The sequence below is a fragment of the Pongo abelii genome, chromosome 11 (assembly GCF_028885655.2).
Source record: "Pongo abelii isolate AG06213 chromosome 11, NHGRI_mPonAbe1-v2.0_pri, whole genome shotgun sequence".
Lineage (NCBI taxonomy): Eukaryota > Metazoa > Chordata > Mammalia > Primates > Hominidae > Pongo > Pongo abelii.
In genome coordinates this window covers 92,690,001-92,706,901 of record NC_071996.2, presented here as the reverse complement: position 1 = coordinate 92,706,901, position 16,901 = coordinate 92,690,001, and the positions used below count along the sequence as shown (strand labels likewise).

The 16,901-nt window shown below is 38.4% G+C and overlaps 1 protein-coding gene across 8 annotated transcripts in view; it reads left to right on the top strand.

The window, feature by feature from the left end:
• The first annotated feature begins 805 nt into the window (after window positions 1–805).
• OSGEPL1 (O-sialoglycoprotein endopeptidase like 1) overlaps window positions 806–16,901 on the top strand; it is a 17,492-nt gene continuing 1,396 nt past the window's right edge. For 3 of the 8 annotated variants that reach the window (XM_054548982.2, XM_054548978.2, XM_054548981.2), the window contains exons 1-8: window positions 806–2,976; window positions 3,884–4,124; window positions 9,264–9,651; window positions 10,478–10,682; window positions 10,759–10,907; window positions 11,958–12,088; window positions 12,213–12,284; window positions 14,295–14,401. In XM_054548982.2, the coding sequence (XP_054404957.1) occupies window positions 3,904–4,124; window positions 9,264–9,651; window positions 10,478–10,682; window positions 10,759–10,907; window positions 11,958–12,088; window positions 12,213–12,284; window positions 14,295–14,373 (1,245 nt within the window). In that variant the 5' untranslated portion in view covers window positions 806–2,976; window positions 3,884–3,903 and the 3' untranslated portion in view covers window positions 14,374–14,401. Of the gene's footprint in view, window positions 2,977–3,883; window positions 4,125–9,263; window positions 9,652–10,477; window positions 10,683–10,758; window positions 10,908–11,957; window positions 12,089–12,212; window positions 12,285–14,294; window positions 14,402–16,882 lie in introns of those variants that run through there. The other 5 variants (XM_024243730.3, XM_024243729.3, XM_054548980.2 and 2 more) reach the window with 4 other exon arrangements.

Here is a 16,901-nt window from a genome sequence, read left to right as displayed (position 1 = left end):
CAGCATTTTATTAGCAATTTGTGATGGGTAACTCAGTACTCCTGAGTCCAGTCACTTCCAGACCTGATAAACCAATTTCAAGCCTATAAAAGAATCAGATATTGAAACTCAAGTAATCACACTATGGGCCTGCCAGGCTGGCATACATCTGTGGCACGCCAGTGTGGCTTTTCCCAAGCAATACCCCTCTCTGAATGCAGTTTCCATTCACATTTCCATAATTCTGTACTGCATTTTGTCTTCTGCCTATAGACTCAGATTCTTGAGAACAGAGAATGGACCTTATCTGTATCCTTAATAACTAATAAAGTTCCTAGCATAAAGGAAATAACCCAAAAAATATGTAATAAATGAAAATAAAACCTAACCTAGTAGGACATAATTAAGAAATAAATATTGAAAAATAGGATTTGGGCCAGGTGTGGTGGCTCATGCCTGTAATCCCAGCACTTTGGGAAGCTGAGGCAGGTGGATCACGAGGTCAGGAGTTCGAAACCAGCCTGGCCAACATAGTGAAATGTCATCTCTACTAAAAATACAAAAATTAGCTGGGCATGGTGGCAGGCACCCGTAGTCCCAGCTACTCAGAAGGCTGAGGCCGGAGAATTGCTTGAACCCCGGAGGTGGAGGTTGCAGTGAGCTGAGATGGCAGCACTGCACTCCAGCCTGGTGACAGAGTGAGACTCCATCTAAAAAAGATTCTTATATGTATTAATATATAATATGTATTAATAATACAAATTTCCTCTGAAGGCTACAAATGGAAAGCTAGACACACAATATCTGAGACAAAATAAGCGTATCTAGATTCAGCTGGAACTCTCGATTTATGTTGAACTTACATAAGCCATATTTTTTTAGAATGCCCATGAGTGGCATTCTAACTGTATCTGCATAAAAGTACAGACAGGCCTCAGAGAGTATACTTGCTTTTCCCCCAACAACCCTCTCCTATGTTACAATAAAGAACATAGAAAATGTACACCTTTGCTAAATACGTGGGACTTGTATAAGTGCCACTTCACATATATTCAGTCAAGGGAAAGAAAATTCCATACTAATGTGCCCTAGAGTTCTCCTATTTCACATAATACAGCATTCGGACTCAACACTGGCCAAGAGTGCCTAGATGAAGAATCTACCAATGATGGCACACACAATAGGATCTTGCTTGTCTTGACAGCACAGAAGAGCATCGGGATATACCTGCTGAACATAATTGGAATTGTAAGAAAAATAATACCTGATGTGAAAGGTTTTATGTTCAAACTGGATTCCAGTGTATAACAGAAATAACCTCTGACCTCTCTAACAGTATGACTAATTTTTCTTAACCTTTAGGTTTTAATTTTTCTTTTTTTCGTTTTTTAGGCCAACAGTGCACCCTAGAGAAAACGTGAGTTATTTTCTCTTCTAGTCGTTAAGAAAACAGACTCCAGTGCCAGATGGCCTGACTTCTAATCCTAGCTTTGCTTTTCCTAGTTGTGTGACCTCCAAAGCACCCAAACTCTGTGGTCCAGTTGCCTGTAAAATGAGGACAGAAACTACTTCATGGGATTTTGAAAGAAATTAATCTACAGCAGGTGCCTGGTACATAGTGCCACTTTATCATTATTGTTACACATAAATGAAATTTTTGAAAAACATAAGTTCCACCTAAAAAACCTCCACCTATTCTGGTAATTATTTACTTATTTATCTGTATCCACCTCTAGACTGTACTCTGTGGCTTCCCAACATGTTGTTATGGGATTCACTCATCTTTTATATCCAGAGCTTCACAACGTGCAAAGTGCAGGTATATATGCCAGCCCTGTACAACAGTGGATTCTAAGGTCCTTGCTTACTAAAATCTTAAAATACCAGCAGGGGAAAAGGCTGACTCTTGGAATAAATCTGTCCAAACAATGTTCAAAACGAAGTTCACAAACCAATAAAAGAAAAAAAAAAGAAAAAGCAGGTGCAAGACTTTGCAAACATACCATGCTGAATTTCGTGTACATAGTAAGGAAGGACAATATAATGCATTATGAAAATAGGATTTTTTTAAGGCAACTGAATATTTACATATTTACCACAGCCTTTTTTTTTTTTTTTTTTTGAGACAGAGTCTCGCTCTGTAGCTCAGGCTGGAGTGCAGTGGCGCAACCTCGGCTCACTGCTACCTCCGCCTCCCGGGTCCCAGTTCAAGCAGTTCTCCTGCCTCAGTCTCCCGAGTTTTTTTTTTTTTTTTAATTGTAAAAATAAGCCAGCCCCTTTCTTCCTAGTGAAGTGGGAGAAACGGTTTACACTGTCCGACCAGAAACACTTCCGTTCTCTGGTAACCCTGCTAGGGGGCGCCGCTAGATTCCATCCTATTTCTTCGATGAAAGTATCAGGTACCTCACCCGTACGTTTAGATTTGGTGATAGTTCCCTTAAAAATGAATGACGAATAATCTACCCCATCCTTTTCTCACAGAAGCAACCAAATTCCAGCCAAGGGCAAAAAACCAATTTCTTTTTAATGTAGCTTAGTGTTTGGAACTTGATGTTGTGTAGTCAGACAAACCTGTATTCGGCCTCCGCTGGATCAGTCACTAGCTGTGTAATTTTACAGAACTCTCATCACCTGCAAATCTGGGGGAAATGCAGGCGCGCACAGAGAGCATTTTTGGCAAAGACGGCCTTTAAGCTTTTCTTCACTAAGCATGCCGCTCGCTAGCGAAACAGCAGCCGGCTCTGGAAGGGACCTTGCACAGTTCCGATGACATCACTTCCGGGCGCCAGGTTCGGGCTTTCTCCTGCAGCGATAAGGGGAGTCAACAGTCTTTACTAGGGAAAGGAGACAAGTGCTAGCTACTGCCGCCCAAGAGGAAGGTGGGTGAAATTGCTCACTCTTCACCCCACTGACGCTTTTGCGCACCTGGAAAAGCGGTTCCAGTTTGCGCCCATCGCCGCCTTAGAGCCGACAGGAGACCAGCGCTACCCAAGTCACGTGGGTTCACCCTGCAGCTTTCTTGGCCCGAAAGGGTAGTGCTTCGCACAATCCTCCTTGTCCAGATTTTGTTAATGCAAATCTAATTCCTCTAGGTTGTGTCTGTCTGGGCTGCACTGCCCGCAACTGCCCTCTGCAAATAGGTCGCTCATCTCTAATCCCTGGGATGCCCTGTGTCCCTTTAGTGTGGTGGAGAAAGGCCCTGCTTTAACACCCAGAAAGTTTTAGAACGGATGATTTGGGGGCATAAAATTAGGTGCTTCGCACTGTGAAAATACTAGTGTGCTTTAGTGATGGGCTGCTATTATTTTGGGGGAAAAGGATTTGGGAAGATCCTTGTTATGACAAAACCTGTAGCAAAAAGTGGAGATTTAATTCCAAAGATTGTAATTAAGGATAAAAATAGGTGTTAGGTTGCAGTTGGCGTGTGTGTGTTTATGTTAACTCTTGTTTTTGAACCAAATGATCCAGTTTTATTTTGAAAGATGTTTTTAAGAGATGGAATACATTAACAGTATTTTTATCTGTTCCACCTGCCTTTGTTGTTTGATTCTTTTTAGAAAATCCACATTTTGTCTTAATTTTAGCTGTCAAAAAATAAATAGCACTTTTCAGAGGACTATCAATTATTGTACTTTATATTAGCTGTCTTAATAATAAGTCTTTTGGTAGGAACAGCATGCAAGTAATAATAATACTAAAAAATTTTATATCTGACCCCTGTTTTCCCCCTTGGAGAACATTATATTCATTCATAATATTATTTATATTCACATGTTGCTGTAGCCTTTACAAACTTTTGGTGACTTTTACAAACTTTCCTCTAATTCTATAAAACTATATATTGAAAAATAAGCTGGCTAATGTCAGTTGCAAATAATAAGTTGTTTCTGTAATTCTTTTTCAGGAATTATCTATAGAGTAAGTATGCTAATCTTGACTAAGACTGCAGGAGTTTTTTTTAAACCATCAAAAAGGAAAGTTTATGAATTTTTAAGAAGTTTTAATTTTCATCCTGGAACACTATTTCTTCATAAAATAGTATTGGGAATTGAAACCAGTTGTGATGATACAGCAGCTGCTGTGGTGGATGAAACTGGAAATGTGTTGGGAGAAGCAATACATTCCCAAACTGAAGTTCATTTAAAGTAAGTAGACATTATCTTAGTCATTTCCACTTTTTTGGAAAAAGTAAAATCATTCTTTTGTATTTGTTATATATAAAAGTTTTCAGGAGCTACTGTCTTATTCCTTTTTGCAAACACTTTTAATAACTGCTATAGAAAACCTCAAACACTTCATCCTGGCTTTTAAGGGTCTTCACAATAAGGTCCCAACCTTAACTAATCCTGTTGCCAAAAGAAACTGAGCTCATTCCCAGCTTCAGTATTTATTGATGATTTTTCTTCAGTAATGCATTCCTTCTTTTCTCTACTTCTAGGTTTCATGGTCTCAGCTGAAGTCCTAGGAAAACAGTCATTGAAAAAAAAAATCCTATTCATATTTATACATATAACTTGTATTAGTACTTAAATAATAATACACTGTTGTATTAAAGCATAGAATGGTGCAAGGATTATAAACTGTGATGTTTGTAGAGGACTACCAGGCAGGTTACCTAAATAAATGGACAAGATAAAAAGTGGATAATGTCTGGAGTAGGTCACTACTCAGCTCTAGCCAGTTGTCATGTGGGAATGCAGGACCTGTGTTATTAGATTATTATAATTTTCAAGAGAAAATGGAAATCCAGATTTTTTTTTTTTTTTTTGGTGAGACAGAGTCTCACTCTGTCACCAGGCTGGAGTGCAGTGGCATGATCTCGGCTCACTGCAATCTCCGCCTCTCGAGTTCAAACGATTCCCCTGTCTCACCCTCCCAAGTAGCTGGGACTACCTGCACGCACCACCACGCCCAGCTAATTTTTTGCATTTTAGTAGAGACGGGGTTTCACCATGTTGGCCAGGATGGTCTCGATCTCCTGACCTCATGATCCACCTACCTCGGCCTCCCAAAGTGCTGGGATTACAGGCGTGAGACACCGCGCCGGGCCGGAAATCCAGATTGTTAATGTCGTATTTGCAGATTTTTTACATTAGTAGCTAATTTAAAATATATTAAAATACTCTACAGATGAGTATACCTTTAAGCTATCAATTTACAACATCTGAATAGTGAAAAAGCCTGGTATTTTGGAATCACAGTCCTGTATTTGAATCCTGAATTAAGCACTTGGTATTGGCTCTGTAACTGTAGGCAAGTTCTATATCCTCTCTGATTCTGTTTTCACATCAGTAAAATAGGAAAATTGGCCGGGCACTGTGGCTCACGCCTGTAATCTCATCACTTTGGGAGGCCGAGGCGAGTGGACCATGAGGTCAGGAGATTGAGACCATCCTGGCTAACATGGTGAAACCCCATCTCTACTAAAAATACAAAAAAAATTAGCCAGGCGTGGTGCCGGGCGCCTGTAGTCGCAGCTACTTGGGAGGCTGAGGCAGGAGAATGGCGTGAACCCGGGAGGCGGAGCTTGCAGTGAGCAGAGATCGCGCCATTGGACTCCATCCTGGGCGACAGAGCGAGAGTCCGTCTCAAAAAAAAGGAAAATTAACATCTGCCTCATAGAATTACGGGAGGGTGGCATTAGAAATAATGTATGTAAAGAGGCAGATTAAGCCTCAAACAATAACTATGTGAAAGGGACTGTGTTGGATATTAGTAAGGCACTGTGAAGTACTGCAAAGTCCTTGGTTTAAGGAAGCTTAACTTGATTATGGAGACATGGTATCTAGACCTACAAGGAGAATTAATAGTGCAAGGCAGCATAGCATAAGGTAAAACAAGTGATGCAGACAGTAACTATTATTACTGTGCCTCAGCTTCACAGTCCTTTCAGTTTTTCCTGAGTGCACTGAACTTTTGAACATGTAAAAGTTAATGGCACAGAAAGGACTACCCTGACCACTTTATCTAAATTAGGTACTCCCATCCTATTTATTCTGTATCATGATACCCTGCATATTTTCTTTGTAATACTTTCACAATTTATACATTCGCTTGTGTATGTATAATCTCTCTCAGTAGAGTCTAAGTGCCATGGTGACAGGGGCCATGTCTGTATTAATCACTATGCTATGCCTAGTGCCTAACACAATGTTTGACACATCACAGGTGTTCAGTGGCCTTTCATTAGGCCTTCAGTGAATGGAGATGGAAAGAATATTATAACCCGGCTGTGTTAGTTCGTTCTTGCACTGCTATAAAGAAATACCTGAGACTGGGTAATTTATAAAGAAAAGAGGTTTAATTGGTTCATGTTTCCACAGGCTGTTTAGGAAGCGTGGCTGCATCTGCTTCTGGGGAGGCCCCAGGGACCTTTTACTCATGGCGGAAGGCAAAGTGGGAGTAGGCATCTTACATGGCAGGAGCAGGACCGAGAGAGGGGGGTGAGGTGCTACACTTTTTTTCTTTTGAGATGGAGTTTTGCTCTTGTTGCCCAGACCAGAGTGCAATGGCACAATCTTGGCTCACCACAACCTCCGCCTCCCAGGTTCAAGCAATTCTCCCCCGTCAGCCTCCAGAGTAGCTGGGATTATAGGCATGCGCCACCATGCCCAGCTAATTTTGTATTTTTAGTAGAGACGGGGTTTCTCCATGTTGGTCAGGCTGGTCTCGAACTCCCGACCTCAAGTGATCCGCCCACCTCGGCCTCCCAAAGTGCTGGGATTACAGGCGTGAACCACCGTGCCCGGCCCACAATTTTAAACAAGAAGATCTCATGAGAACTCATTGACTATCGCAACACAGTACCAAGGGGAAAATATGCCCCCATGATGTAGTCACCTCCCACCAGGCCCCATCTCCAACATTGGGAATTACCATTCTACGTGAGATTTGGGCAGGGACACAGATCCAAACCATATCACTAAGTGAGCATTGTCAGCAAAGGCAAAGAAGTGAGAAAGTACTAGACATTCAGTTTAGCTAGAGCATAGGTCAATTGAGGAGACTACTGGGCAAACAGGCTTCAGTGATACCATCCACCTGGCTCATCTCAGCATTTTTTGAATACCTATAGCTGCCAGGCAATACTTAGGGCATTTGGGATACAAATATAAATGAGACATATGACCCTTGCCTTTGAACAGCTCACCATATAAGTGGGTTAGAGTGTAGGCTTATATTCTGGTTCAGCCATTTACTAGGCTTATATTCTGGTTCAGCCATTTACTACATTTGATACTGTGCACAGTTTTTTGTGCCTCAGTTTCCTTATCTGTAAAATGATAATAATGACCACTAACTCAAATTAGTGTTGTGAATATTAAGTGTGAATTCCTTTAAAGCTTTTAGGGCATTCTTGATGAATAGCAAGGGCTGAATACAAGCTAGCTATTAGTAACAATAGTAGTTCTACTACTACTATCAGTAAAAATGAAGAAGACAGTAAGCAGATCATTGTGAAACAGCATGGAAAATGCAATAATAGAGGATTACTTGGCAGGAGGAGTCCCTTCTTCCAAGCCAGAAACCTGAAGGACACCCTTGACTTCTCCCTCACCATTCCAAATCCAAATCAGTCATCCATTCATAGTAAATCCATCTCCCAAATATTTTTTGCAACTTTCCTCTCCCTTCTCACTGATTGAGTTCAATCCCTTATTGTCTTTTGCACAGACTCTTGGCTATAGCTTCAAGCCTCAATGGTTTCCCTGCCTCTTTTTTAGCTTTGTTCCCTAATCCACACTCCATACTGTCTACAAATCATAGACAAAAATACATTGTTATTATTAATTCTTTGAGAATAAAGCCATGTTCTTATTTGGCCCTAGTGTTTAGCATAATCCCTGGAAGATAAAATAGAAAAGGCATAGAAAGGAAAGGAGGGAGGCAAGACAGAGAAGGAAGAAATGAGTGGCAGGGAGAGAATTTGGATTTGATGTCTCCCAAATTCCATGAAACTAAAGGTTTTCAGTAGGGGAATAACAGTGGTAGCATTTGCTTTAGAGTATTCTCTGGCAGCAATATAGGATGGGCTCTAAGGATCAAAGGACGTTGTTAGGAAAGTACAATTAGAAGACTGTTGAATAGACTGAGATGAGGGCTTTTGAGACTTGGCAGTAGGAGTGGTGATAAACTTAAATGCAGAGAGTGAGGGAGAGAAAGGAAGTAAAGATGAACTTTGAAACCCAAGGGTTATTTGATGCCACTAACAAAGATGAGGAATATAAGAGAAAAAGTAGCTTTGAAGAATTAAGGAAAATTATATTACAATGTGGAAGTGTTGAAATCAGATCATTTCATTTATATCCCCCTCATTGCCTGAAACAATATTTTAATTACTCAGCAAATATTCATTGAATGCACTTACTGAGGATTTTCATTTCTACACATAGAACTAGTAGATCTTGCAACATCAAATATTTGAAGATGATTTTTTTTTGAAACTAGCAGTGCGTTTTGCAGACTCTATTTTATTGCTCTAGTTCTCATATTGTAAATCAATCACATGGTAGCAAATTTGTTGCTAGCAAAATTGTCTCTTAGTTCTTTACATCTGACATTTGGAGTGGCCATCCACCATCCTACATGGACCAAAAATCCAAATTACCAACTCTGAGCACCAGATTCCCAAACTGTATTTCAGGATTGCAAGCTATCTGCTGTCCTGCTGTGACCTCAAGTGGAATGTGTTTTAAAATAAACTCATCTTCTTTATAAAACTGTCTTCATGTTTCTCTTTTAGAATTTCTTTTCTCCCGGTCATTCCAGCTGAATAGCTGAACAAACTTTGATGCCTTAGTCCCCCTGTCCCCTTATATACAGTTATTACAGTTCTTAAGGTTCTCTGTCCCTTTCTTTCCATTCCCACAATCGCCCAGTTTAAGATATAATCATTTTACCAAATACTTTCGCAGTAATCTCTCTTAAAATCTTCTGTCAGCAAGGGAATTAATTTTCCTTAAATACAATTTTTTCCTGTCCTTCCTATGCTCAAAACTTGTGTGGAATGCTTTGCAAGATTATTTTGGTGATTTCATTTGTCAACAAACAAATCCAAGGGAGTTTGTTGTGCATAAATTGAAAAAGTCAGAAACATTATCCCCTTAATTACTGCTCACTGAGTTTTAACCATAGTGTGCTATGTTAGAAGGCACACAATTAGAAAATACTTGACTTACTCAGCTATATAATGATTAACTTGAAGGCATGCCTTTAGCTGTAATATCATTTTTCTTCATTTTTACAATCTTAAAACTACAAAAAGCTGTCTTTCTTTCTTTCAGAACAGGTGGGATTGTTCCTCCAGTAGCTCAACAGCTTCACAGAGAAAATATTCAACGAATAGTACAAGAAGCTCTTTCTGCCAGTAGAATCTCTTCAAGTGACCTCTCAGCAATTGCAACTACCATAAAACCAGGACTTGCTTTAAGCCTTGGAGTGGGCTTATCATTTAGCTTACAGCTGGTGGGACAGTTAAAAAAGCCATTCATTCCCATTCATCATATGGAGGCTCATGCACTTACTATTAGGTTGACCAATAAAGTAGAATTTCCTTTTTTAGTTCTTTTGATTTCTGGAGGTCACTGTCTGTTGGCATTAGTTCAAGGAGTTTCAGATTTTCTGCTTCTTGGAAAGTCTTTGGACATAGCACCAGGTGACATGCTTGACAAGGTAATTAAGAATTAATTTCTCCATTCTTTTTTGTTATGTTGTCCATTTCAACTAAGTAGCAATAGATGTGCTACCACCATTCACCTAAATATTTCTGAATGATATCTTAGTAAACTGAAAAAAATTCACATATGGTAAGAAAAAATACAAAGAGTAGTACACAATTTTATAATTCTTAGCCTTTCTTAATAAAATGGTAAGAGGTTCATATCTGTACATAAAGGCTGAAATAGTTTGCAGATACAGTTATGTATTTTGTCAAATAATATATGTGAAAGAACGTGCTTTGTAAACTAACATACTGCAAAAAAGGTAAAATAAGAGAATATATATAGATTAACATAAGGACATTAAATATGCAATGCACAGAATTAAATCACACAATTACTTACACCACAGACAGGTAGGGTCCCCCCCCCCGCCCCCCTTTGTTTTAGAATACTACAGAGGCTACTGCCATATATAGGAAAACAAACAAACAAAAAAACACTGCTTCCCACAGTGAAATAATAGGAAGTATAGGACAAGTTCTTATTGACGTTCATCATTAAGCAGTTATTGTCAACTTCAAGCCTATTTTCCAATCCCAATAGAAGAGCAAACATAGACAGGGGCAGTGATTGGCCTCTTATTGTTCGGGTCATCATAAGGAACAGGGTTGTCTCCTTACCTCAATATCAGCTATAATCTATATTTGCCAAAGTATAGCATGTTTTATTCATTCAGGGGATTTTTGTTTTGTTAGTAATTTTCAATTTATTCCTTTGCATCTTTTCGTTTCACAGTATTTAATTTTATGACTCTAAAAAATATGTTTCTTTGATAGGTGGCAAGAAGACTTTCTTTAATAAAACATCCAGAGTGCTCCACCATGAGTGGTGGGAAAGCCATAGAACATTTGGCCAAACAAGGAAATAGATTTCATTTTGACATCAAACCTCCCTTGCATCGTGCTAAAAATTGTGATTTTTCTTTTACTGGACTTCAACATGTTACTGATAAAATAATAATGAAAAAGGAAAAAGAGGAAGGTATATTTCTAATTAGTAAAGTTGAACAGATAAATATTCCTGGATTGTGCCTAAAAATAGCTGCTCATTTCTGCAGGTATTGAGAAGGGGCAAATCCTGTCTTCAGCTGCAGACATTGCTGCCACAGTACAGCACACAATGGCATGTCATCTTGTGAAAAGAACACATCGGGCTATTCTGTTTTGTAAGCAGAGAGACTTGTTACCTCAAAATAATGCAGTACTGGTAAGTTTTATCTCATTTTATAGTAATAGTTACACTTTGCAATATGTTACTTTTTTCCCAAGACCTTGACCTTGTGTTTAGGATGAACAGATCTTTATGCCGTACGCTAGCCCTGACAGTATGAAATTATGCAGGATAGGAAAGACTAACAGCCATTTCTTGTACTAGTTTGGCAGCTTTATGGGACAGCTGTATAGCTTCTATGGCACATAAATCTAATTTTGCATCTTCTTGTTGGATTTAAAAGAGGGCTTACAATAAAGAAAGTAAATGCAGTAACTGCTCTCACTATTTTTAGAAAAATAGGTGGATTTCCTTCATCCTTTGATGAAATCCCTTTGTTTGTTTGTTTTTTTAATAAGCCAGTCAAATTTAGCAGTGGGAGGTGGTATACCAACTTTCGTGACACTAATGTTGATAAAGTTCTGATAATCCACTATATTGTACCAGCCGAAATCCCTTTAATTGTGCTTAAAAGCCTTGACAAACATCCTGTTTAACTGTATCTTAAACTTTATGCATTTAAAAATTATTCATTTAAAATTATTAAAATTAATATTCATTTAAAATTCATTTAAAATTCATTTACTATTCATTTAAAATTCATTTAAAATTATTAAAAGTTATTCATTTAAAAATTATAAACTAAAGTGGGAAAATGTTTAAATGGTAGTAATTCATAGATGGAATTTTACATGGATATCAAAGAATAATTTTTTCAGTTATGTAGTAAAATGCACAAAATATTTAATAAAAATTTCAGGGTCTAAAATAGTAGTGTACTATGACTGTAATTATATTAAATAAATATTTAGATGAAAGGTTGGAAGAAAATATACAAAAATGCTAGTAATGTTTGTACGTTATTAGAATTGTTAGTAATTTTTTTCTTTCCAAATTTTTATTATATAGATATATCATCTGCCCATTACCCATCTCAAAATGGGATAGTTTATTATTGTTTAATGCTGATATTTTTCTCCAGGTTTAATTAGCAGCTTGGTTCATATCCATATATGATAGTTATTTTGGTTTTCTCAATTCCTTCAGGTTGCATCTGGTGGTGTCGCGAGTAACTTCTATATCCGCAAAGCTCTGGAAATTTTAACAAACGCAACACAGTGCACTTTGTTGTGTCCTCCTCCCAGACTATGCACTGATAATGGCATTATGATTGCATGGTAAGCCACAGGATATATGTGCTTCACTCATAACTCTGTAAATATTAATTGCCATTTTATCATACTAAGCCTTCTTCCTTCAGATCTTGGAGCTATTGATTTTATTTTAATGATTCTTATTTAGGAATGGTATTGAAAGACTACGTGCTGGCTCGGGCATTTTACATGACATAGAAGGCATCCGCTATGAACCAAAGTATGTGGTATCATTCATGATCTTTATGCAAGTTACATTACTTAAGACAAAGCCTGGATTTTGCCTTTATATATGAGGTTTTCATTGACATTCTGGTGGTACTTGAAGGAAAGTTACATAAATTTCTTTCATGAACCTAGTTAAGGTTGATACCATATGAGAAATATTTTTGCTACAGTATCAAATTATAAAAATCTTGACAAGTTTAGGTGAGTTAGAAACAGGACATGAGTAAGAGTGATGAATTCCTTCCTTTGGAACTAGAATGTAAACTATGTCCATGGCCTGGACTTTTGCAATGTCAAGAACATCTCAGAACCAGCAAGTATGCTGGGAAATTTAAGGAAAACATGCAGAAAGCATTCAGGTGTGAGAGTAGTGGGTTGTGACTATGCTCTTACACAGGCAGTTGAGAATTGGCCAAAAGATAGCTGTTTCCTGCAAGCCTTATTTCCTCTCCCAAATCAAAGTTCCAGTGAATAGCACAGTTTTTTATTTTACTTTTTTTCTTTTTTTTTTTAGAGTCTTACTGTGTCACCCAGGCTAGAGTGCAGTGGTGCATTCTCGGCTCACTGCAACCTCTGCTTCCCACATTCAAGTGATTGTCATGCCTCAGCCTCCTGAGTAGCTGGAATTACAGGTTCATACAGCTGTGCCCAGCTAATTTTTTGTGTTTTTAGTTTTTGGGTTTTGCCACATTGGCCAGGCTGGTCTTGAACTCCAGGCCTCAAGTGATCCACCCACCTCGGCCTCCCAAAATGCTGGGATGACAGGTGTGAGCCACCACACCTGGCTGGTTTTTCAAATTACTATCAAATTCTGTTGTAATTCTGGAATAGTAAAAGACAATTATTTTCATAATCTAACATAATTATATTTTGAACACTGTTTCATCTGATGTTTTAAAACTTGTCAGCATTGGCCAGGCATGGTGGTTCATGCCTGTAATCCCAGCACTTTGGGAGGCTGACGTGGGCAGATCACCTGAGGTTAGGAGTTCGAGACCAGCCTGGCTAACATGGTGAAACCCCATCTCTACTGAAAATACAAAAATTAGCCAGGCGTAGTGGCAGGCGCCTGTAATCGCAGCTACTCGGGAGGCTGAGGCAGGAGAATTGCCTGAATCCTCGAGGCAGAGGTTGCAGTAAGCCGAGATCACACCACTGCACTCCAGCCTGGGTGACAGAGTGAGACTCCATCTCAAAAAAAAAAAAAAAGACAACTTGTCAGCATTATATTCCGTAACTTGACAGTTGTGCTATATATGAATTACATGTATGCTGATGATGAATGAACTGAATTGAGTTAGTAGTACCGGAAGGCATCCCTTTGATACCTTGTCTCAGATAGAGTATATCCTCTGATTCAGTTATGTCCCCTTGTGGCAGTGTTGAGGCTGGAGATGATGGCTTTTTCCAGGTTGGGATTCAGTCAAAGCAAAGCCTTATCTTGGACAACATGGTAGAAAAGCAGAAATCTGAAGCAAAAATTAGTTACTGAGGAGGAACAGAAAAAGACAGCAGGAACTAAGACCTCTTTGGCTAGTAATGGCAAAGGATGGTAGAAAAGGGGCGGGGCAAGGCAGCTTTTGAAACTTCAGAGAAGAACCTATAGAAACCTAGGACATTTCTAAAATGTAAATGGATACAGGTTTGACTTTAGCTGTGTGGCAAAAATGGTTTTACCTTTTTAGCTTTGTAGAGAATTATAAGATATTTTTCATTATTTTTATACTTCATGTTATGTTTTTAACTTATTTACAGTATTTGAGAACAGTAAAACTGTTTCTTTCAAAAACATCTCAAAATTTAGATTTCTTATTAATGAGACTAGCTTTCATTATCCTGACTTGAGGTCCCAGTATATTTGTAAGTATTTAAGAATCATCACCACATATGATGAATTAAATATTAGATATTTATACTGTCAGAATTCTAAGCAAATAGTCTGCGGAACTAGTGATGGATCATGAAGCAAATAAATAATACAATTTGTCTGCTTATGATGTAGATGTCCTCTTGGAGTAGACATATCAAAAGAAGTTGGAGAAGCGTCCATAAAAGTACCACAATTAAAAATGGAGATATGATTTCTGCTGTTCAGAAAAGTCCCTAAAGGTAGTATTAAGGTTAAAATTAAGTTTCTATTGTTTTGTGTATCAAATTGTAGAAGATATATAATATTAATTATTCATCAAGACTTTATTTCTTTTTTTTTTTTATAATTGATGTTTTACCTACTCTTCTGAGATACTGTAATGTGTTTAAAGTCTTACAAGGGAAGATAGTTTTTTTTCTTTTTCTTTTAATTATTAAAAACCAAAATGAAACATCTTTTGAGAAAGGAATGTATTGATGTTGGCAGGTAAAAAGAAAAGCTTTGAAAGAAGCACAGTAATTTTGCTGAATTCTGGCCTTGTATCATACAGGCCTAGGACTTTCCCCCACTTCCTCAAATCAGGATAGGAGAAGCTATTTTTTAACTCCTACTGAAACAAGAAGCTGACTTTATAATGAGAGAGCAGTTTTATTTTTTTTTATCATTATTGTTTTTTGGAGATAATCTCCCTCTGTCACCCAGGCTGGAGTGCAGTGGCGTGATCTCAGCTTACTGCATGCAACCTCTACCTTCTGGGTTCAAGCGATTCTCCTGCTTTCAGCCTTCTGAGTAGCTGGGACTACAGGAGCCCACCACCACGTCTGGCTAATTTTTTGTTTTTTTAGTAGAGATGGGGTTTCACCATGTTGCCCAGGGTGGTCTTGAATTCCTGAGCTCAGGCAATCTGCCTGCCTCGGCCTCCCAAAATGCTGGGATTACAGATGTGCGCAAGAGAGCGATTTTAGATCAGTCATGTCAAAGCAGACATTTCCAAATCAAGAGAAAAGCTGACTTTCTCTAACATAATATGTTATTAATTTTAAGAGTTCGTTATTAGGTATCATCATCTCTGGAGTAAATAGGATGTCTATGCATTTTTTAAAATCCATATAATTTGAGGTTTTACAATTTTAACATGTAAGTAATCCCTCAAGTATGTATTGTACGCTTTAGTTGTCCACATACTTTCACATCAGTTATTTGAGAAATTGTATATAATCAGATGGAAATAAATGAGGGAGATTTTTTGGATTTTTTTTAATCCAAACTGTACTGCAAATATTATAAGCTTATCACTGTTTTTCTGCCTTGATTAAAGTAACTAAAAGTACAATTCTTTGAATATAACCCTCTATATCTGGAGGACTTTCTCATACATAATTTTTTATTTCTATTTTTATGGACAGCATCTTGCTATGTTGCCCCAGGCTGGAGTAGAACTCCTAGGCTCATGTAATCCTCCAACTTCAGCCTCCAGGGCCTGACTTTTCACACATCATTTTAAAAAAAAAAAAAAAAAACCGTGGAGTAATAAAAATAAAATAATCTTTTTTTTTTTTTTTTTTTTTTTTTTTAGACAGAGTCTCGCTCTGTTGTCCAGACTGGAGTGCAATGGCTGAATCTTGGCTCACTGCAACCTCCGTCTGCCAGGTTCAAGCAATTCTCCTGCCTCAGCCTCCCGAGTAGCTGGGACTACAGGCAAGCACTACCATGCCCAGCTCATTTTTTGTATTTTTAGTAGAGGTGGGGTTTCACCATGCTGGCCAGGCTGGTCTCGAACTCCTGACCATGTGATCCACCCGCCTTGGCCTCCCAAAGTGCTGGGATTACAGGTATGAGCCACCATGCCCAGCCAATAAAAATAATCTTTATAGGGGAGATTTATAGGAGAAGTAGTATAAATTTTAGGAGTGGTAGGATGGTCTGGCTAGGCCAAGATACTCAGGAAATATCTGGCATTGAATGCAAAGAAACTCTGATAACCTGAAAATAGTCCTAAAATATAGTCTTGAGCCTACCTGAAACCAGTTTCAGAGCTCAAAAGTTGCTCTCTAAAGGCTTTTTAAATTATCTACAGAAGCTTAATATTTCCATTGTTATAAATTCTTATCCTTAATGGTGCTGGATAACACAATTCATCACTTGAATATGTATCCCTTTCTAGTATAAAATAGACCATTTCCCTCCGCATTTCCTATATTTCAGTCAATCCACCAGAAAGTTGTGACTCAGTACCATTAAGATAATTTAGAATTAAATATGAAGATTAAAGAGGTCTCTTATTTTTTAGTGGTTAAGAACACAAGGTTTGCATGGTAGCTCATCCTAATGCTTTGGGAGGCCAAGGGAGGAGGATCACTTGAGGCCAGGAATTTGGGACCAGCCTGGGCAACACAGCAGAGACCTCAACTTCCTGAGTAGCTAGGGCTACAGGCCTGTACCACCACACTTAGCATAACAAAGACCGAGGACCTGTAGCCCTAGCCACTCAGGAGGCTGAGGTGGGATGATTGTTTTGAACCCAGGAGCTATGATTGCACTATTGCCCTCCAGCCTGGGTAACAGAGCAAGACCCTGTCTCAAACAGACAAATAAATAAATAATAATTCATTCACCCACTCACTCACCCACTGACTTTGGACTCTGGCACATTGAAAGCCCTAAGTACATATCGGGGAAAATAACTGCTAATTAATATATACTTTCAATGCTTACTGCAGCCCAGGTAGAGAATGGATT